Source organism: Tachyglossus aculeatus, chromosome 5, assembly GCF_015852505.1.
Source record: "Tachyglossus aculeatus isolate mTacAcu1 chromosome 5, mTacAcu1.pri, whole genome shotgun sequence".
In the NCBI taxonomy this organism is placed as follows: Eukaryota; Metazoa; Chordata; class Mammalia; order Monotremata; family Tachyglossidae; genus Tachyglossus; species Tachyglossus aculeatus.
In genome coordinates this window covers 61,607,217-61,630,315 of record NC_052070.1, presented here as the reverse complement: position 1 = coordinate 61,630,315, position 23,099 = coordinate 61,607,217, and the positions used below count along the sequence as shown (strand labels likewise).

Here is a 23,099-nt window from a genome sequence, read left to right as displayed (position 1 = left end):
CCACCTGCTGTGTGTGGCGCGGGTGGAGGGGCGTTGGAGGGAAATGGCCACCAGGCAGGGAAGGCCCGCTGGATTTCTGAGGGAGTGAGGAAGGTTTCCAATTGCTGAGTGACTTAGAACCCTTCAGGAAGAAGGATCCTGAAAAATAGCCGGTCCGCGTGAGCAGCGAGACCGTGCCGCCTACCGAGGCAACTGCCCGGCCGGGTCTCGGAGCCACAGGGCTGCCGCTGGGCTGTCGCCACTTTGGCCGCACGGCGATCGTGCCTGTAAAGATCTTGCGTTGCGCTTTGCGTCGGGTGGCACCCCCTATCCGCTGGCTTCCTTGCCGCAAATCTGGGCCCCGGGAGGCAGGGGACAGGGAGGAACGGGAGAGAGTGAGTGGCAGAGCAAATTCCCACCTAACGATCTCGGTCTCCCAAGTCCCCATCGTGGACCAGGGCTCATCCACTGTCTCCGTCAGCATTACTGCTCCCTCTTCTAGCCTTGCTCTTAATGATGAATAATTGTGGAGTTTATTAAGCGCTTATTACGTGTCAAGCACTGCTGGGGTAAATACAAGATAATCGGGTCCCCCATGAGGCTCAAAGTCTTTAGGAGGGAGAACTCTGCGGATGAGGGAACCGCAGCACACAGAGAACTTAAGCGACTCGCCCGAGGGCCCGTGGCAAACAAGTGGCGGAGCTGGGATTAGAACCCAGGGCCTCGGACCCCCACGCCTGCGCCCGTTCTGTTAAGCCTCGCTGCATCCGCTTTTCGGCAACCATTTAAGCCGCCGGCCTCCCCGGCTAGACCGCCCGGCCCCACGGGGCGGGATCGTATCTCCCGAGCGCCCAGTTCAGTGCTCTGCACGCACCGTCGGCGCCCGGGAGATACTATCGGCTGATCGACGGATCGACGGCGCGACGTGTATATTGTAAGACCTTTATTTTCACCGTCTGTTCAGGGCTCACAAGCTGCTTACACCGACAAGCCCGCGAAAGATGATTTTCGGTCTCATCCTCCCGGCCGAAACCCGACAGTGAGTCTTGGTCTTGGGCGGCCCGGGCCCGGCCCGAGAAGGGAAGGTCGCCTGCCGGCACCGGTCCGTGTTCCAAGCTACGACCCGCTCGGTTCCACTGCGCCCCGTCCCCACCGTGGGGGCTGGCTTCCTCCCCTTGTGGGCCATCCCGTGCAGCAGGCGGGTGTCCGCCTCACCAGTAGTAGACCACCCGGGAAAACACCCCCTGGGGCTCCTTCCCGTCTCCGAGGGCGGCGGCCAAACCTTCATGCCCCCTCCTCTGGGCCAGGGCCGCCAGGGACTTGAAGGTCTTGGGCTCGTAGATGGCCAGGTCGGCAAGCACTCTGCGGTTGAGCTCCACTTGGCACTGAGGAAACAAAGCGGGACACTCGCAGGTCAGATTGCAGAGCGACGAAGCCCAGGACGGACCCTGACCCGGGGTCCTCGGGGGCCGATTCGGTGGCCGGGCACAATAATAATAATCGTGGCATTTACCAAGCGCTTACTATGTGCCAAGCACCCTTCTAAGTGCTGGGGTAGATCAAAGATAATGATAATAATGGCATTTATTAAGCGCTTACTATGTGCAAAGCACTGTTCTAAACGCTGGGGAGGTTACAAGGTGATCAGGTTGCCCACGTGAGGCTCACAGTCTTAATCCGCATTGTATTCATTCAATCGTATTTATTGAGCGCTTACTCTGTGCAGAGCACTGTACTAAGCGCTCACTGAACAGATGAGGGAACTGAGGCACAGAGAAGTTAAGTGACTTGCCCAAAGTCACACAGCTGACAATTGGCAGAGCCGAGACGTGAACCCATGACCTCTGACTCCAAAGCCCGGGCTCTTTCCACTGAGCCACACTGCTTCTCTAATTAGGTTGGACCCAGTCCCTGTCTCACTTGGGGCTCACAGTCTTCACCCCCTTTTTCGGATGAGGTAACTGAGGCGCACAGAAGTGAAGTGACTTACCCAGGGTCACATAGCAGAAGTGTGGCTGTGCCGGGGTTAGAATCAATCAATCGTATTTATTGAGCGCTTACTGTGTGCAGAGCACTGTACTAAGCGCTTGGGAAGTACAAGTTGGCAACACATAGAGACAGTCCCTACCCAACAGTGGGCTCGCAGTCTAAAAGGGGGAGACAGAGAACAAAACCAAACATACTAACAAAATAAAATAAATAGAATAGATATGTACAAGTAAAATAAATAAATAGAGTAATAAATATGTACAGACACATATACATATATACAGGTGCTGTGGGGAAGGGAAGGAGGTAAGATGGGGGGATGGAGAGGGGGACGAGGGGGAGAGGAAAGAAGGGGCTCAGTCTGGGAACTCTTAGAAGCAGTGTGGCTTAGTGGAAAGAGCCTGGGCTTTAGAGTCAGAGGGCATGGGTTCAAATCCTGGCTCCACCCCTTGTCAGCTGTGCGACTTTGGGCAAGTCACTTAACTTCTCTGTGCCTCAGTTACCTCATCTGCAAAATGGGGACTAAGACTGGGAGCCCCACGTGGGACAACCTGATTACCTTGCATCTATCCCAGCGCTTAGAACAGTGCTTTGCACATAGTAAGCGCTTAACAAATGCCATGATTATTGTTAGGTTAGAGCGGTTCTGGGTCCGAGCTCTTCCCGCTAGGCCACGCTGCTTCCCAGAAGGAAGAGGTCAACTAGGAACCAACCACCCCCGCTTCCTCTGATGAGCTTAGAGACCCAAGTGTCACCGGCCAGGCCAGGGGGGCGGGGACTGGGAAGGAAGCAGAATCCCAGCGCTTGGCAGTGGACGTCTATACATCCCAACTGACTCCAGTGGGCGGCCCCCATTCTAGTCCAAAAGACTTCAGCGGGACACCACTTCTGGAGCGGCAAGGAGGGCAACGGTGACCACCACTGTCCTAACTGCCGCCGCCGAGAGACCACCCGCTTAATAAACACCTTGAGTGGGCTGCCCGGCTGAGGGCTTTAATTTGACCAACAGCATTTACTTCTTCCCGCATCCCTGTTAGGGAGGGAGAGCAGGTATCCGATCCCGTTTGCCGGAGGGAAATGGAGGGCCAGAGAGGTGAGTGGCTTGCCGAAGGTCACACACAGGCTTCCTGGCTTGGGCTTTTTCCCTAAAGCTCTGAAGCCTCGGGAAACGGGCTGCCTTAAGACAGGCGTCTTCTAAGAGATCCAGTGAGTGGCAGATCTGAAGGCACTCAATCAGCACAGGCCCGGGGATCAGAAGGACCTGGGTTCTAATCCCAGCTCTGTTGCATTTCTGCTGTGTGACCTCGGGCGAGTCAGTTCACTTCTCTGGGCCTCAGTTACCTCATCTGGAAAACGGGGATTAAGAGGGTGAGCCCCATGTGGGAAAGGGACAGTGCCCAACCCAATTACCTCGTATCTAGCCCAGCATTAAGTACAGTGTTTGACACACAGTAAGCGCTTAACAAGTACCATAATTACTTCCCTTCCCTTGCTGATCTCCTACTACAACCCAAACCTCACACTTCGCCTTTCTGATGCCCATCGGTCACCCAGACAACTCGCCCCGCGCTGCACCTAGGATGTGTACACCTTTGGCACTTTGCTACTCACCACAGCCTCACGGCACTCACGCCCATAACCATATGCTCTACTACTTCTCTAATCCCTAATCTATTTTCACAACTCTTGTATTGTACTCCCCCGAGCACTTAGTACAGTGTTCTGTAAATATGATTGATTGGTTGATCGATTGACTGATCATTCCCTGTGTCTCTTGGCTTCCTCCACCAGTCTGTAACTTCCCTGGGGGCAGCGGCTGTGTCCTCTGCTTTTATCAAAGTCTCGCGAATTCTCCACTCTTGCCACGATAGGCAGACCGGATCAGGAGTGGCATTACCATCAGTTACCTCAACTGTAAAATGGGGATGAAGACTGTGAGCCCCCCGTGGGACAACCTGATCACCTTGTAACCTCCCCAGAGCTTAGAACACTGTTTTGCACATAGTAAGCACTTCATAAATGCCATCATTATTATTACCAACCGAGTTTCCATTCTGGGGCCCTGTGCCAGCGCACCCCACCACGGGCAGCAGTGCCAATGAGGGGGCCCTTCAATCGGGCACACCTGAGCCCCCCCCAGCTATCGGGAAGCCCTTCTTTCTGTCCATGCCCAGCTTCCCCCTCCTGCCCGCTTCCATTTCCCCGGGGGTCCCTGCCGGCCCCCGGGTCTAGCCTAAATGAAGTTCTCGGAGCTCCGGGGTCCCCAGGGGTGGGGAGGCTCCGGCAGGGAAGGTTGCCGGGAACGCCGTGGCCGCCGGTGCCGGGAGAGCGGGCGGCTCGGCCCGTGGGGCGCCCGGAGGAGCTGCGGGTAGAGGAGGACTCACCTTGAGCAGATTGGAGATGAATCTTGTGTAGTTCATGCTGTGCTCCTGCGAAGCGGCTTCGATCCGATTTATCCACAGCTGGAGCCACAAAACAGGGACAAGGGGTTAACGGGGCAGAGCGAACGAAGAGAAGCGACCTGCACCGCCCGTTCCTCGGGCCGCAAAACCGAGCGCGCCTCCGGCTTCTAGGTGCCCCCAGCCGGCCAGCGAGGCCCCAGAAGGCAGTTCTGTCCGCGCTCCCGGCCTCTCCTCCTCTTACAGCTGACCTGGTTCCAAGTTGGAGGAACGGGCAGGTGTCCGGGTCTGGCTTTCAAGCTCCCGACCCACCAATAGAGGGAAAGACAGGGCCAGGGCTGGGCTTACGTGCACATTCCTGGCACGTGCCTAGTGGAAACATCTCCAAGGCTAGAAGATAACCCCGGGCCCGTCCAGGCAGAGCGCCAACTTTTCCGAGACGAACCGAACGGGTGCACCCTCTAGTTTCACTGGTGCAGCCCTTGCCACCCCTCTGGGTTCCCTCCGAATGAAATGGCCGTCCTGGCTGTTCCCCGCTCTCATCTCACACCCCACTCAAATCCGTGGGGCTTTCACTCTCCCCTGCCTCAGAGCCACCTCGCTCCCTGGTCAGCCCCATTCAGAGAGCTGCCTTGGCAGGCTGGGCTTCAGACAGTGAGGGCTGGGGCGGCCGTGAGTCTCCTGACCTTCCCAAGTTAATAATAATACTAATAATGGCATTTATTAAGCGCTTACTATGTGCAAAGCACTGTTCTAAGCACTGGGGGGTACAAGATGATGATGATGGCATTTGTTTAGCGCTTACTATGTGCAAAGCACTGTTCTAAGCGCTGGGGGGGATACAAGGTGATCAGATTGTCCCACGTGGGGCTCAAAGGATTCATCCCCATTTTACAGATAAGGGAACTGAGGCCCGGAGAAGTGAAGTGACTTGCCCAAAATCACACAGCTGACAATTGGGGGAGCTGGGATTTGAACCCATGACCTCTGACTCCAACATGGCCACCGCTTGGGGCCAAAGGCTTCATCGCAATGTCCGCTGGACCCACGGGTGGGGTCCCCACAGCCCTGTTGGCTTTGGGTTATTAACTTTCCCACCCCTCCTCTGCCTTAATAACCCTCGCTCCTACTACCTCCCAAAATACAGGAACCTCATTCATTAGTTAACTAAGGAATTGATTAAGTACTTACTAGGGGCTAAGTGCCAGGGTGGCCACGGTGCTACCAGATTGGATGCTCTGTCCGAAACAGGGCTCGCAATCTAGTTTCCGTTTCACCGATGAAAAAACTGCCCAGAGGCCCAGAGGTTAAGCGACTTGTCACGGGTCCCACTCCTGGCGGGCCAGTTTGGGGGGCAGAGCCGGGCCTAGAACCTGGGCTTCCTGACTCCCAAGTCCAACACGCTTTCCACTAGGCCATCCTGCCTCTATTCCGCTTATTTACTTAAGGGGTGGGGTGTCAGGAGGCAGCAGGAAGATGCGGGGTGGGGGACAGGAGGTGACTGCTTGGTGCCTGGCCTGGAGGCAGTGAAAAGCGGGGTGATATTCAAGGGGGAAATCTGAACTGGGGAGAGTGGTGCAGGTGCTCCCCACACCCCCTAAACTCCTTCCCCCAGCCCCAGACTGTAAACTCGATGTGGGCAGGGAATTTGTCTGTTTATCGTTGTACTCAGTGCAGTGCTTTGCACACAATAAGAGCTCAGTAAGTACAACTGAATGAATGAAAGAACGGAAGAGAATACAATGGCCCTGGGGTGAGGCAGAGTCCCCCTGGACAATGACCGTTGGTTTGGGGAGACTGCCAAGTGTTATCAAAAGCTGTGTGCTCGGCCTTCCGCCTGCAGCTAAAGTGACATCACACTGAATGTGAGGGGAGGGCGATTCTTCCCTGCCTCAGAATGGCCAAATGTCTGAAGACACAATCCCCGTCCAATCTGAGAGGGAGAGGGACACAAAATAATCTGTGGATAGAGGAAGATGGAAAGGCTGAGGTGCGGGATGTGGGCAGGGGAACTCTGTTGTACTATACTCTTCCAAGGGCTCAGTACACTGGTCTGCACCTAGTAAGCATATTTACTATTCTATTTATTTTATTTTGTTAATATGTGCTGTTTTGTTGTCTAGACTGTGAGCCCACTGTTGGGTAGGGACTGTCTCTATATGTTGCCAACTTGTACTTCCCAAGCGCTTAGTACAGTGTTCTGCACACAGTAAGCGCTCAATACGGTTGATTGATTGATTGATTGTTGTCTGTCTGCCCCTTCTAGACTGTGAGCCCGCTATTGGGTAGGGACCGTCCCTATATGTTACCAACCTGTACTTCCCAAGCTCTTAGTACAGTGCTCTGCACACAGTAAGCGCTCAATACGATTGATTGAATGAATGAATAAGCGCTCAAGAAATACCATCAGGTGCTTAAATAATAAGTAGAGAAGTCTATATACAGAGAAGAGCAATAGGTGGTCATTGGGCAGATCTGACCTGGGAAAAAGGTGGGAATTCAGGTTTTGACAATAGCAAGCGCACTGGTAAGAGGAAGATTGCCAACTTGTACTTCCCAAGCACTTAGTACAGTGCTCTGCACACAGTAAGTGCTCAATAAATACGATTGAATGAATGAATGAAGAGACTGCATGGACTGACTTAAAAGCTGACGGTCGGGAGTTTCTGCTGATGATACCGAGAGGAATGGGTGAACAATGGAGGGTTCAAGGTGTATAATAATAATAACATTATTATTGCTATTATTAGTAGAGGCCTTGGAAGACCTTCCCCAGTTGATTACCCCATCCTCCCTTTGTTTGCGCACCACCTCAATGTCTGCCTGGCTGCCCCATTCAACCATAAGCTCGTGGGGGGCAGAGAAGCACCCTCTAGACTGTGAGCCCATTGTTGGGTAGGGACCGTCTCTGTACGTTGCCAACTTGAACTTCCCAAGCGCTTAGTACAGTGCTCTTCACACAGTAAGTGCTCAATAAATAAGCTCTCTTCCTCCCTTCAAAGGCCTACTGAGAGCTCACCTCCTCCAGGAGGCCTTCCCAGACTGAGCCCGCCTTTTCCTTTCCTCCTCCCCATCCCTACCTCCTTCTCCTCCCCATAGCACTTGTATATATATTTGTACAGATTTATTACTCTACTTTACTTGTACATATTTAATATTCTATTTACTTTGTTAATAATGTGCATAAAGCTTTAATTCTATTTGTTCTGATGATTTTGACACCTGTCTACATGTTTTGTTTTGATGTCTGTCTCCCCCCTCTAGACTGTGAGCCCGTTGTTGGGTAGGGACCATCTCTCTATGTCGCCAACTTGTACTTCCCAAGCGTAGTACAGTGCTCTGCACACAGTAAGCGCTCAATAAATACGACTGAGTGAATTAATGAATGGAAGTCAGGTCATTGGTTCTAAACCCCGCTTGGCCACTTGTCTGCTGTATGACGTTGGCCAAGTCACGTCACTTCTCTGTGCCTGTTACCGCATCTGTAAAATGGGGACTGAGACCGTGAGCCCCAAGTAGAACAAGGGACTGTGCCCAACCCCAGTTGCTTGTATCCATCCCAGCGCTTAGTACAGTGCCTGGAGCATAGAAAGTGGGTAACAAACACCTTAATTACTATTATTGTAGGTTTTGGGATTTTTAATGCTATTTATTAAGCGCTTACAATGCGCATGGGGTTCGCGTACATACAAGCTAATCACGTTGGACACAGTTCCTGTCCCACGTGGGGCTCACAGTCTTCATCCCTATTTGCCAGATGAGGGGACTGATGCCCAAAAGTGAAGTGACTGGCCCAAGGTCACATGGCACACAGGTGGCGGAGTTGGGATTGGAACCCGGGAACTCACTGGGAGCAGGGAATGTGTCTGTTGTTCTTTCCCAAGCACTTCTCTGCACACAGTAAGCACTCAAACGCGCAGGTTTCCAAGCAGCCAGCACAGCCACCTAAATGGCAACTGTCTGATGGTGACTCCGGGGACCCCGAAAAGATTTCCGTCCTCCCCGCGCCTGGGGGCTCACCGTTCTCATGTTTCTCTTCTTCAGCCTGCGGGCTTTGGTACATTTCACCAGGGCTCGGTGGACGGCTCGGACGGCCAACCTGGGGCAACGGTTCTTCCTTCCGCGGAAGTGCTGGGTGGGACGGGACGGCGGGACGGAAAAGTTTTCAAATCTCCGTCGGGGCCGGGGCGGAAACGGCACCTCCCGCCCCCGAAACCGTCATCTGGGGAGCCTCTTGGGGGGCGGAGGGGGACGCAGACTCGGAGGGCAAGACACGTGACCGGGCTGGGCCCCAGCCCACCCTGCCCTGCCAACCCATCTGGTGCCCCCTTAACCCTCTCTGCTCCAAACACGCTCCCCACACCCGTCCCTCTAGAGGGGGGAGCAGGGGAGGGGGTCGGGGGTTGGAGTAGGTGGTGGCACTGCCTGGCGTGTAGGTGACATGGAGCAGGTGGGGGGGGGGGGGGGCGGCAGAGGCAGTAGGAGAAGCAGCGTGGCTCAGTGGAAAGAACACAAACTTTGGAGTCAGAGGTCATGGGTTCAAATCCCTGCTTAGTACAGTGCTCTGCACACAGGAAGCGCTCAATAAATACGACAATGAATGAAAAAGATATGTTTTGTTTCGCTGTCTGTCTCCCCCTTCTAGACTGTGAGCCTGTTGTTGGGTAGGAACCGTCTCTATATGTTGCCGACTTGTACTTCCCAAGCGCTTAGTATAGTGCTCTGCACACAGTGAGCGCTCAATAAATACGATTGAATGAATGAAAAAGACATGTTTTGTTTCGTTGTCTGTCTCCCCCTTGTAGACTGTGAGCCCGTTGTTGGGTAGGAACCGTCTCTGTATGTTGCCGACTTGTACTTCCCAAGCGCTTAGTACAGTGCTCTGCACACAGTAAGCGCTCAATAAATATGATTGAATGAATGAATGCTCCGCCAACTGTCAGCTGTGTGACTTTGGGCAAGTCACTTCACTTCTCTGTGCCTCAGTTCCCTCATCTGTAAAATGGGGATTAAGACTGTGAGCCCCCCATGGGACAGCCTGATCACCTTGTAACCTCCCCAGCGCTTAGAACAGTGCTTTGCACATAGTAAGCACTTAATAAATGCCATCATTATTATTATTAGGAGCAAGTGTGGGGGGTGGCGTAGATGGGGGCATTGAGGTCACCAGGAGGGCAGGTGGTACGGAGCAGGTACTAATAATAACAGCTACGATATTTAAGTGTTTACGACGTGTCAGGGACTGTACTAAACGCTGGAGCGAATACAAGCAAATCAGGTTGGACGCAGTGGCCATCCCACGAGGGGCTCCCAGTCTTAACCCCCATTTTACAGATGAGGGAACTGAGATTCAGAGAAGGGAAGCGACTTGTCCAGGGTCACACAGCTGACGAGTGGCTTAGGAGGGATTCAGACCTAGGTCTGGGGCTCTTAGCCACTAGCACACGAAGCGGGGCAGGCCCGGTAGTCGGTATGGGCGGGCGGAGGGAGGTTTATTGGGGGGCCCTGCAGTCGGTGGGGAGAGGGTATGTGGTAATAATAATAATAGTGGCATTTGTTAAACGCTTACTATGTGCCACGCACTGTTCTAAGCACTGGGGTGAATACAAGGTCATCAGGTTGTCCCCCGTGGGGCTCACAGTCTTAGAGAAGCAGCATGGCTCAGTGAAAAGAGCCCGGGCTTGGGAGTCAGAGGTCGTGGGTTCAAATCCCGTCTCTGCCAATTGCCTGTTGGGTGACTTCGGGCAAGTCACTTAGCTTCTCTGTGCCTCAGTTCCCTCATCTGTAAAATGAGGATGAAGACTGTGAGCCCCACGCGGGACAACCTGATCAGCTTCTAGACTGTGAGCCCGTTGTTGGGTAGGGACCATCTCTGTATGTTGCCAACTTGTACTTCCCAAGCGCTTGGTACAGTGCTCTGCACACAGTAAGCGCTCAATAAATACGATTGAATGAACTTGTAGCCCCCCAGCGCTTAAGAGCAGTGTTTGACACTTAGTAAGCGCTTAACAAATGCCATCGTTATTTTTATTACTATTCATCCCCATCTTATAGGTCACTGAGGCCCATTCATTCATTCATTCAATCGTATTTATCGAGCGCTTACTGGGTACAGAGCACTGTACTAAGCACTTGGGAAATACAAGTTGGCAACACACAGAGACGGTCCCTACCCAACAACGGGCTCACAGTCTAGAAGGGGGAGACAGACAACAAAACAAAACATATTAACAAAATAAAATAAATAGAATAATAAATACATACATGTAAAATAGAGTAATAAATCTGTACAAACATATATACAGGTGCTGTGGGGAGGGGAAGGAGGTGGGGAGGGCCAGACAAGTGAAGTGCCTTGCCAAGGTCACACGGCAGACAAGTGAGAAGCAGTGTGGCTCAGTGGAAAGAGCCCGGGCTTGGAAGTCAGAGGTCGTGGGTTCTAATCCCGCCCCACCACTGACCTGCTGTGTGACTTTGGGCACGTCAAGCGTGGCTCAGCAGAAAGAGCCTGGGCTTTGGAGTCAGAGGTCATGGGTTCAAATCCCAGCTCCGCCAATTGTCAGCTGGGTGACTTTGGGGAAGTCACTTCACGTCTCTGCGCCTCAGTTACCTCATCTGTAAAATGTAAGATGGAGACCCTCTCCGTTCTGCCCCCTGCACACACTACAGTCCTCTACCGAAGCGGAGGCCGCCATTTCAGAAACACATCTCATCTGTTTGGGGAGTGGAGGGTCAGGTCGGGGGATGGACGGGCTCTCATTTGTTTGTATTGTATTTTAAATGTTCTTTCCATTTTTATTTATTGTAATGGTTTGATTAAGACTGGGATTAAGACTGGAAGCCCCCCGTGGGACAACCTGATCACCTTGTAACCTCTCCAGCGCTTAGAACAGTGCTTTGCACATAGTAAGCGCTTAATAAATGCCATTATTATTATTATTATTATTATTATTCACTTCTCCGGGCCTCTGTGACCTCATCCGTACAACGGGGATGAAGCCTGTGAGCCGCCCGTGGGACGACCTGATCGCCTTGTAACCTCCCCAACCAGAGCTTAGCCCCTTAGTAAGCGCTTAATAAATGTCGTCGTCATGATGATTGATGATGATGATAATGATGGCATTTATTAAGCGCTTACTATGTGATTGATTGATTGATGATGGCATTTGTTAAGCACTATGTGCAAAGCACTGTTCTAAGTGCTGGGGGGATACAAGGTGATTAAGTTGTCCCACGTGGGGCTCACAGTCTTAATCCCCATTTTACAGATGAGGTAACTGAGGCTCAGAGAAGTTAAGTGACTTGCCCAAGGTCACACAACAGACATGTGGTGGAGTCGGGATTCAAATCCATGACCTCTGACTCCAAAGCCCGTGCTGAGCCATGCTGCTGCACTGTTCTAATAATAACGATAGCATTTATTAAGCGCTTACTATGTGCAAAGCACTGTTCTAAGTGCTGGGGGGGTTACATGGTGATCAGGTCGTCCCACGGGGGGCTCACAGTCTTAATCTCCATTTTACAGATGAGGTAACTGAGGCACAGAGAAGTGAAGTGACTTGTTCAAAGTCTCCCAGCTGACAATTGGCCTCCCCCCTCAGAAATAACAGTGACGACAGAAATGAGTATAATAATTTTGACTACAATAGCAGCAAAAATGGATATGAATTTTCAAACTCACCCACAATCCCAAATTATCCTTTGCACCAATAATATAACTTGCTCCCCTTCCCATTTGAGGTAACTGAGGCACAGGGAAGTGAAGTGATTTGCTCAAAGTCACCCAGCTGACAACTGGCCTCCCCCCCTCAGAAATAACAACAATGATAGAAATGAGTATAATAATTTTGATTGCAATAGCAGCAAAAATCGACATGAATTTTCAAACTCACCCACAATCCCAGATTTTCCTTCACACCAATAATATAACTTGCTCCCCTTTCCATTTGAGGTAACTGAGGCACAGAGAAGTGAAGCGACTTGCTCAAAGTCACCCAGCTGATAATTGGCCTCCCCCCTCAGAAATAACAACGATGATAGAAATAAGTATAATAATTTTGATTACAATAGCAGCAAAAATGGATATGAATTTTCAAACTCACCCACGATCCCAGATTTTACCTCGCACCAATAATATAACTTGCTCCCCTTACCATTTGAGGTAACTGAGGCACAGAGAAGTGACTTGCTCAAAGTCACCCAGCTGACAATTGGCCTCCCCCCTCAGAATTACCAACGATGATAGAAATGAGTATAATAACTTGCTCCCCTTCCCATTTGAGGTAACTGAGGCACAGAGAAGTGACTTGCTCAAAGTCACCCAGCTAACCGGCCCCTCCCCTCAGAAATAACAACGGTGAAAGAAAGGAGTATACTAATTTTATTTGCAATAGCAGCAAAAATGGATATGAATTTTCAAACTCACCCACAATCCCAAATTGCCCTTCGCACCAATAATATAACTTGCTCCCCTTCCCATTTGAGGTAACTGAGGCACAGAGAAGTGAAGTGACTTGCTCAACCCCCTCAGAAATAACAATGATGAAAGGAGTATAATAATTTTGATTACAATGGCAACAAAAATGGATATGAATCTTCTAACTCACCCACAATCCCAAACTGTCCTTCGCACCAATAATATAACTTGCTCCCCTTCCCATCTGAGGTAACTGAGGCACAGAGAAGTGAAGTGACTTGCTCAACCTCCTCAGAAATACCAATGATGATAGAAAGGAGTATAACAATTTTGATTACAATAGCAGCAAAAATGGTTACGAATTTTCAAACTCACCCACAATCCCAAACTGTCCTTCGCATCAATAATATAACTTGCTCCCCTTCCCATTAGAGGTAACTGAGGCACAGGGAAGTGAAGTGACTTGCTCAACCCCCTCAGAAATAACAATGATGATAGAAAGGAGTATAACAATTTTGATTACAATACCAGCAAAAATGGATATGAATCTTCAAACTCACCCACAATCCCAAAATGTCCTTCGTACCAATAATATAACCTGCTGCCCTTCCCATTTGAGGTAACTGAGGCACAGAGAAGTGAAGTGACTTGGTCAACCCCCTCAGAAATACCAATGATGATAGAAAGGAGTATAATAATTTTGATTACAATAGCAGCAAAAATGGATACGAATTTTCAAACTCACCCACAATCCCAAACTATCCTTCGCACCAATAATATAACTTGCTCCCCTTCCCACTAGAGGTAACTGAGGCACAGAGAAGTGAAGTGACTTGCTCAACCCCCTCAGAAATAACAATGATGATAGAAAGGAGTATAACAATTTTGAATACAATAGCAGCAAAAATGGATATGAATCTTCAAACTCACCCACAATCCCAAACTGTCCTTCGCACCAATAATATAACTTGCTCCCCTTCCCATCTGAGGTAACTGAGGCACAGAGAAGTGAAGTGACTTGCTCAACCTCCTCAGAAATAACAATGATGATAGAAAGGAGTATAACAATTTTGATTACAATAGCAGCAAAAATGGTTACGAATTTTCAAACTCACCCACAATCCCAAACTGTCCTTCGCATCAATAATATAACTTGCTCCCCTTCCCATCAGAGGTAACTGAGGCACAGGGAAGTGAAGTGACTTGCTCAACCCCCTCAGAAATACCAATGATGAATGGAGTATAATAATTTTGATTACAATAGCAACAAAAATGGATATGAATCTTCTAACTCACCCACAATCCCAAACTGTCCTTCGCACCAATAATGTAACTCGCTCCCCTTCCCATTAGAGGTAACTGAGGCACAGGGAAGTGAAGTGACTTGCTCAACCCCCTCAAAAATAAGGATGATAGAAAGGAGTATAATAATTTTGATTACAATAGCAGCAAAAATAGATACGAATTTTCAAACTCACCCACAATCCCAAATTGCCCTTCGCACCAATAATATAACTTGCTCCCCTTCCCATTCGAGGTAACTGAGGCACAGAGAAGTGACTTGCTCAAAGTCACCCAGCTAATTGGCCTCCCCCCTCAGAAATAACAACGACGATAGAAAGGAGTATACTAATTTTGATTGCAATAGCAGCAAAAATGGATATGAATTTTCTAACTCACCCACAATCCCAAACTGTTCTTCGCACCAATAATATAACTTGCTCCCCTTCCCATTAGAGGTAACTGAGGCACAGGGACGTGAAGTAACTTGCTCAACCCCCTCAGAAATAACAATGATGACAGAAAGGAGTATAATAATTTTGATTACGATAGCAGCAAAAATGGATACGAATTTTCAAGCTCACCCACAATCCCAAGCTGTCCTTCGCCCCAATAATATAACTTGCTCCCCTTCCCATTAGAGGTAACTGAGGCACAGGGAAGTGAAGTGACTTGCTCAACCCCCTCAGAAATACCAATGATGAAAGGAGTATAATAATTTTGATTACGATAGCAGCAAAAATGGATACGAATTTTCAAACTCACCCACAATCCCAAACTGTCCTTCGCACCAATAATATAACTTGCTCCCCTTCCCATCTGAGGTAACTGAGGCACAGAGAAGTGAAGTGACTTGCTCAATCCCCTCAGAAATAACAATGATGATAGAAAGGAGTATAATAATTTTGATTACAATAGCAGCAAAAGTGGATACGAATTTTCAAGCTCACCCACAATCCCAAACTGTCCTTCGCCCCAGTAATATAACTTGCTCCCCTTCCCATTAAAGGTAACTGAGGCACAGGGAAGTGAAGTGACTTGCTCAACCGCCTCAGAAATACCAATGATGAAAGGAGTATAATAATTTTGATTACAATAGCAGCAAAAATGGATACGAATTTTCAAACTCACCCACAATCCCAAACTGTCCTTCGCACCAATAATATAACTTGCTCCCCTTCCCATTTGAGGATGGCGCTGTGGACAGTGAAATGTCATTCGCCTGCTTGGAACAGTGCTTTGGGCACAGTGCGCGCTCGATAAATACGACTGAATGAGTGAATGAATGAATGAACTGGAGGAGGCGGGATTTGAACCCAGGACCTCGGACTCCAAAGCCCCGGATGATGGGAGGGTAGGGGGGCACTGACCCTGGCGTGTCGGAGCAGGTCCTGGACCCTCCAGAAGCGGTCGGTGAGGCGGCTGCGAAGGCCGAGCCGGCCCGTCAGGAACACCATCGCGGCCCTCACGCGCCGGCCCTCACGCTCCCGCCCTGGGGACCGGAAGTGGCCGGGAACTACTTCCGGGGGCGTGGCCGGGAAACTACTTCCGGGGCGTGGCCGGGCGGGAGGCGGCTCGCGCCCCCCTAACTACTTCCGGGGCGCGCGCCACGCCCTCGCCTCAGGCCGACCTCCTGCGTCATAATCATTCATTCATTCAGTCCTACTGATTGAGCGCTTCCTGTGTGTGTAGCGCTGTACTGAGCGCTTGCTAAGTCCAACTTGGCAAGATAGACGGTCCCTACCCCACAACGGGCTCACAGTCTAGAAGACAACGATAATAATATTTAAATTTTAAAAATGGCATTTAATAAAAGTGATAATAATAAGGGTATTTGTTCATTCATTCATTCATTCAGTCGTACTGATTGAGCGCTTACTGTGTGCGGAGCACTGTACTGAGCGCTTGCTAAGTCCAACTTGGCAACATAGACGGTCCCTACCCCACGACGGGCTCACAGTCTAGAAGACAACGATAATAATATTTAAATTTTAAAAATGGCATTTAATAAAAGTGATAATAATAAGGGTATCTGTTCATTCATTTATTCATTCAGTAGTACTGATTGAGCGCTTACTGTGTGCTGTGCACTGTACTGAGCACTTGGGAAGTCCAAGTTGATAACATAGCCGGTCCCTCCCCAACAACAGGCTCACAGTCTAGAAGACAACGATAATAATATTTAAACTTTAAAAATGGCATTTAATAAAAGTGATAATAATAAGGGTATTTGTTCATTCATTTATTCATTCAGTCGTACTGATTGAGCGCTTACTGTGTGCGGAGCGCTGTACTGAGCGCTTGGGAAGTCCAACATGGCAACATAAACGGTCCCTACCCAACAACGGGCTCACAGTCTGGAAGACAACGATAATAATATTTAAATTTTAAAAATGGCATTTAATAAAAGTGATAATGATAAGGGTATTTGTTCATTCATGATGATGATGATGATGGCATTTATTAAGCGCTTACTATGTGCAATGCGCTGTTCTAAGCGCTGGGGAGGTTACAAGGCGATCAGGTTGTCCCACAGCGGGCTCACTGTCTTCATCCCCATTTTCCAGATGAGGGAACTGAGGCCCAGAGAAGTGACTTGTCCAAAGTCACACAGCTAAGTGGCGGAGCCGGGATTTGAACCCATGACCTCTGACTCCAAAGCATCATTCATTCAATCGTACTGATTGAGTGCTTACTGTGTGCGGAGCGCTGTACTGAGTGCTTGGGAAGTCCAACCTGGCAACATAAACGGTCCCTACCCAACAACGGGCTCACAGTCTAGAAGACAATGATAATAATATTTAAATTCTAAAAATGGCATTTGATAAAAATGATAATAATAAGGGTATTTGTTCATTCATTCATTCATTCAGTCGTACTGATTGAGCGCTTACTGTGTGCGGAGCACTGTACTGAGCACTTGGGAAGTACAAGTTGGCAACATAAACGGTCCCTACTCAACAACGGGCTCACAGTCTAGAAGATAACGATAATAATATTTAAATTTTAAAAATGGCATTTAATAAAAGTGATAATAATAAGGGTATTTGTTCATTCATTCATTCATTCAGTCGTACTGTTTGAGCGCTTCCTGTGTGCGGAGCGCTGTACTGAGCGCTTGCTAAGTCCAACTTGGCAACATAGACGGTCCCTACCCCACAACGGGCTCACAGTCTAGAAGATAACGATAATAATATTTAAATTTTAAAAATGGCATTTAATAAAAGTGATAATAACAAGGGTATTTGTTCATTCATTTATTCATTCAGTCGTACTGATTGAGCGCTTACTGTGTGCGGAGCGCTGTACTGAGCACTTGGGAAGTCCAACCTGGCAACATAAACGGTCCCTACCCAACAACGGGCTCACAGTCTGGAAGACAACGATAATAATATTTAAATTTTAAAAATGGCATTTAATAATAGTGATAATAAGGGTATTTGTTCATTCATTCATGATGATGATGATGGCATTTATTAAGCGCTTACTATGTGCAATGCGCTGTTCTAAGCGCTGGGGAGGTTACAAGGCGATCAGGTTGTCCCACGGGGGGCTCACAGTCTTCATCCCCATTTTACAGATGAGGGAACTGAGGCCCAGAGAAGTGACTTGTCCAAAGTCACACAGCTAAGTGGCGGAGCTGGGATTTGAACCCATGACCTCTGACTCCAAAGCGTCATTCATTCAATCGTACTGATTGAGTGCTTACTGTGTGCGGAGCGCTGTACTGAGCACTTGGGAAGTCCAACCTGGCAACATAAATGGTCCCTATCCAACAACGGGCTCACAGTCTAGAAGATAACGATAATAATATTTAAATTTTAAAAATGGCATTTAATAAAAGTGATAATAATAAGGGTATTTGTTCATTCATTTATTCATTCAGTCGTACTGATTGAGCGCTTACTGTGTGCGGAGCGCTGTACTGAGCACTTGCGAAGTCCAAGTTGGCAACATAGACGGTCCCTACCCAACAACGGGCTCACAGTCTAGAAGATAACGATAATAATATTTAAATTTTTAAAATGGCATTTAATAAAAGTGATAATAATAAGGGTATTTGTTCATTCATTCATGATAATGATGATGATGATGGCATTTATTAAGCGCTTACTATGTGCAATGCGCTGTTCTAAGTGCTGGGGAGGTTACAAGGCGATCAGGTTGTCCCATGGGGGGCTCACAGTCTTCATCCCCATTTTCCAGATGAGGGAACTGAGGCCCAGAGAAGTGAAGTGACTTGTCCAAAGTCACACAGCTAAGTGGCGGAGCCGGGATTTGAACCCATGACCTCTGACTCCAAAGATTCATTCATTCAATCATACTGATTGAGCGCTTACTGTGTGTGAAGCACTGTATTGAGCGCTTGGGAAGTCCAACTTGGCAACATAGACGGTCCCTACCCAACAACGGGCTCACAGTCTAGAAGATAACAACAATAATATTTAAATTTTAAAAATGGCATTTAATAATAGTAATAATAATAATAAGGGTATTTGTTCATTCATTCATGATGATGATGATGATGATGGCATTTATTAAGCGCTTACTATGTGCAATGTGCTGTTCTAAGCGCTGGGGAGGTTACAGTCAATCAATCGTATTTATTGAGCACTTACTGTGTGCAGAGCACTGTACTAAGCACTTAGGAAGTACAAGTTGGCAACATATAGAGACGGCCTTTACCCAGCAGTGGGCTCACAGTCTAGAAAAATGTTTATAGTAATGTTTATCTCCCCCTCTAGACTGTAAGCTCACTGGGGGTTAAGCCTGTGAGCACCCCGTGGGACAACCTGATCACCTTGTAACCTCCCCAGCGCTTAGAACAGTGCTTGGCACATAGTAAGCGCTTAATAAATATTATTATTATTATTATTTGCTAAGCGCTTACTATGTGCCAAGCACTGTTCTAAGTGCTGGGGTAATAATAATAATAATGATGGTATTTGTGAAGCGCTTACTACGTGCCAAGCACTGTTCTAAGCACAGGGGTAATAATAATAATGATGATGGTATTTGCGAAGCACTTACTATGTGCCAAGCACTGTTCTAAGTTCTGGGAGGGGTTCAATAATAATAATTATGATGGCATTTATTGAGCACTTACTATGTGCCAAGCACTATTCGAAGCGCTGAGGGGGATACAATAATAATAATTATGATGGCATTTATTGAGCACTTACTATGTGCCAAGCACTATTCTAAGCGCTGGGGGGGATACAATAATAATAATAATGATGGCATTTGTTAAGCGCTTACTATGTGCCAAGCACTGTTTTAAGCCCTGGGGGGGATGCAATAATAAGTATGATGGCATTTATTAAGTGCTTACTATGTGCCAAGCACTGCTCTAAGTGCAGGGGTAATAATAATAATAATAATGATGGCATTTGTGAAGTACTTACTATGTGCCAAGCACTGTTGTAAGCACTGGGGGAATACAGTAATAATAATTATGACGGCATTTATTAAGCGCTTACTATGTGCCAAGCACTGTTCTAAGCCCTGTGGGGGATACAATAATAAGTATGATGGCATTTATTAAGCGCTTACTATGTGCCAAGCACGGTTCTAAGTGTGGGGGTAATGATAATAATACTAATGATGGTATTTGTGAAGCACTTATTATGTGCCAAGCACTGTTCTAAGCGCTGGGGGGATACAATAATAATAATAATAATAATAATGATGGCATTTGTTAAGCACTTACTATGTGCCAAGCACTGTTCTAAGCCCTGAGGGGGGATACAATAATAAGTATGATGGCATTTATTAAGCACTTACTATGTGCCAAGCACTGTTCTAAGTGTGGGGGTAGTAATAATAATAATAATGATGGTATTTGTGAAGCACTTACTATGTGCCAAGCACTGTTCTAAGTGCTGGGGGGATACAATAATAATTATGATGGCATTTATTAAGCGCTTACTATGTGCCAAGCATGGTTCTAAGCGCTGGAGCAGATACAATAATAATAATTATGATATTTGAGAAGCAGCGTGGCTCAGTGGAAAGAGCATGGGCTTTGGAGGCAGAGGTCGTGGGTTCTAATTCCGCCTCTGCCACATGTCTGCTGTGAGACTTTGGGCAAGTCATTTAACTTCTTTGGGCCCCAGTTCCCTCATCTATAAAATGAGGATGAAGACTGTGAGCCCCTTGTGGGACAACCTGATCACCTTGTAACCTCCCAGCGCTTAGAACAGTGCTTTGCACATAGTAAGCGCTTAATAAAGGCCATTATTATTATTATATGCGTTAGCATCCACGACCCCTGACTCCCAAGCCCTCTTACTGTGTGCCAAGCGCTGTTCTAAGTGCGGGGGTGGGGGAAGAGATGGAAGGCGATCATCCCTTCGATGTCCCGCCGTCGACCCCCGACCCACGTCCTCCCCCTGGCCTGGAATGCCCTCCCTCTGCCCATCCGCCAAGCTAGCTCTCTTCCTCCCTTCAAGGCCCTACTGAGAGCTCACCTCCTCCAGGAGGCCTTCCCACACTGAGCCCCCTCCTTCCTCTCCCCCTCCTCATCCCCACCGCCTTACCTCCTTCCCCTCCCCACAGCACCTGTTTATATGCATAGATGTTTGTATGTATTTATTACTCTATTTATTTATTTGTTTTATTTGTACCTATTTATTCTATTTATTTTATTTTGTTAATATGTTTTGTCTTGTTGTCTGTCTCCCCATTCTAGACTGTGAGCCCACTGTTGGGTAGGGACCGTCTCTATATGTTGCCAACTTGGACTTCCCAAGCGCTTAGTACAGTGCTCTGCACACAGTAAGCGCTCAATAAATACTATTGAATGAATGAATTATCTCGGGCACTACTGAGAGCTCACCTCCTCCAGGAGGCCTTCCCAGACTGAGCCCCCTTTTTCCTCTCTTCCTCCCCATCCCCCCACCCTACCTCCTTCCCCTCCCCACAGCACTGCTATACATATTTGTACAAATTTATTACTCTATTCATTTTACTTGTACATATTTACTACTCTATTTTGTTAACGATGTGCATATAGCTGTAATTCTATTTATTCTGATGGTTTTGACACCTGTCTACATGTTTTATTTTGTTGTCTGTCTCCCCCCTCTAGACTGTGAGCCCGTTGTTGGGTAGGGATCATCTTTATATGTTGCCGGCTTGTACTTCCCAAGCGCTTAGTACAGTGCTCTGCACACGGTAAGCACTCAATAAATAAATACGGTTGAATGAATCTCTCACTCCCTCTTCCCTTGCCCCTTGTTCCGTTCGAAGACCTTGCTGCAGATGGTGACATTTTTTATGGTGTTTGTTATGGGCTTATTAATAATAATAATAATAATTGTGGTATTCATTAAGCCCTTATTACGTGACAGACACTGTACTAAGTGCTGAGATAGATATACAAGCTAATCAGGTTGGATACAGTCCATGTCCCTCTTGGAGCTCACAGTCTTAATCTCCATTTTGTAGATGAGGTAACTGAGGCCCAGAGAAGTGAAGTGACTTGTCTAAAGTCACACAGCAGACAGACGCCAGAGCTGAGGTTAAAACACGGGTCCTACTGACTCCAAGCCTGCGTTCTAGACTTCTACACTAGACGTCTAGTCTAGTTATCTAGACATCTTGTCTAGTTTTCTAGACTGTGAGCCCATTGTTGGGTAGGGATTGTCTCTATTTGTTGCCGAATTGTACTTTCCAAGCACTTAGTACAGTGCTCTGCACATAGTAAGCACTCGATAAACACGACTGAATGAATGAATGTTCTATCCACCAGGCCACACTGCGTGGCTCAGTGGAAAGAGCCCGGGCTTGGGAGCCAGAGGTCGTGGGTTCTAATCCAGGCTTCGCCACCTGTCAGCTGTGTGGCTTTCGGCAAGTCACTTCACTTCTCTGGGCCTCAGTTCCCTCAGCTGTAAAATGGGGATGACGACTGTGAGCCCCACAAGGGACAGTCTGATCTCCTTGTATCCCCCCAAGTGCTTAGAACAGTGCTTTGCACATAGTAAGCGCTTAACAAATGCCATCATTATTATTATTATTACTATTATTCTCCAGCCCTGTGCCTTTTGGGCAAGCACCACTCCAACACCAATGAACGAATGAACAAACAATGGTATTTGTTAAGCACTCACAATGTGTCAGGCACTGTTCTAAGCGCTGGGGTAGATACAAGCTAATCAGGTTGGACACAGTCCCTGACTTATGTGGGGCTCACAGTCTTCATCCCCATTTTACAGATGAGGTAACTGAGGCCTGGGGAAGTGAAACAACTTGCCCAAGGTCACACGGTAGACAAGTGACAGAGTTGGGATTAGAACCTGGGTGCTTCTAGACTGTGAGCCCACTGTTGGGTAGGGATCGTCTCTATATGTTGCCAACTTGTACTTCCCAAGCGCTTAGTACAGTGCTCTGCACACAATAAGTGCTCAATAAATATGATTGATTGATTGATTGATTCCAGGCCCAGCCTCTATCCACTAGGCCACGCTGCTTCCCAATGGTTCATTCACTCATTCAATCATATTTATTGAGCGCTTACTGTGTGCAGAGCACTGTACTAAGCGCTTGGGAAGTACAAGTTGGCAGCATATAGAGACGGTCCCTACCCAACAGTGGGCTCACAGTCTAGAAAGACTGTGGTTAAGAGGGGATGGCATGGGGCTGGTGGGGGGAGTAGTAAAAGTAGAAGCAGTCACGGTAGTGGCATTTATTGGGTGCAAGGCACTGTTCAAAATAAGCAAGTGACCCTGCCTACAGGAAGCTTAGACTCTAATAAGGGAGACAGAGAGAAGGATTTTTGAACAAGCAAACGTCCAATTGAATAATAAATAATAATAATAACGATGGCATTTATTAAGCGCTTACTACGTGCAAAGCACCGTTCTAAGCGCTGGAGAGGTTACAAGGTGATCAGGTTGTCCCCCGGGGGCTCACAGTCTTAATCCCCATTTTCCAGATGAGGTCACTGAGGCACAGAGAAGTGAAGTGACCTGCCCAAAGTCACACAGCTGATAACTGGCGGAGCTGGGATTTGAACCCATGACCTCTGACTCCAA

The 23,099-nt window shown here is 48.1% G+C and overlaps 1 protein-coding gene across 1 annotated transcript; it reads right to left on the bottom strand.

The window, feature by feature from the left end:
• Positions 1-907: 907 nt before the first annotated feature.
• MRPL20 (mitochondrial ribosomal protein L20) lies at positions 908-15,549 on the bottom strand. The gene is made up of 4 exons (XM_038746561.1): positions 15,435-15,549; positions 8,388-8,498; positions 4,353-4,430; positions 908-1,364 (listed from the first exon to the last, which is right to left on the bottom strand). Exons 1-4 carry the CDS (start codon positions 15,519-15,521, stop codon positions 1,191-1,193), a joined length of 450 nt encoding a protein of 149 aa, XP_038602489.1. The 5' UTR covers positions 15,522-15,549; the 3' UTR covers positions 908-1,190.
• Positions 15,550-23,099: the final 7,550 nt, after the last annotated feature.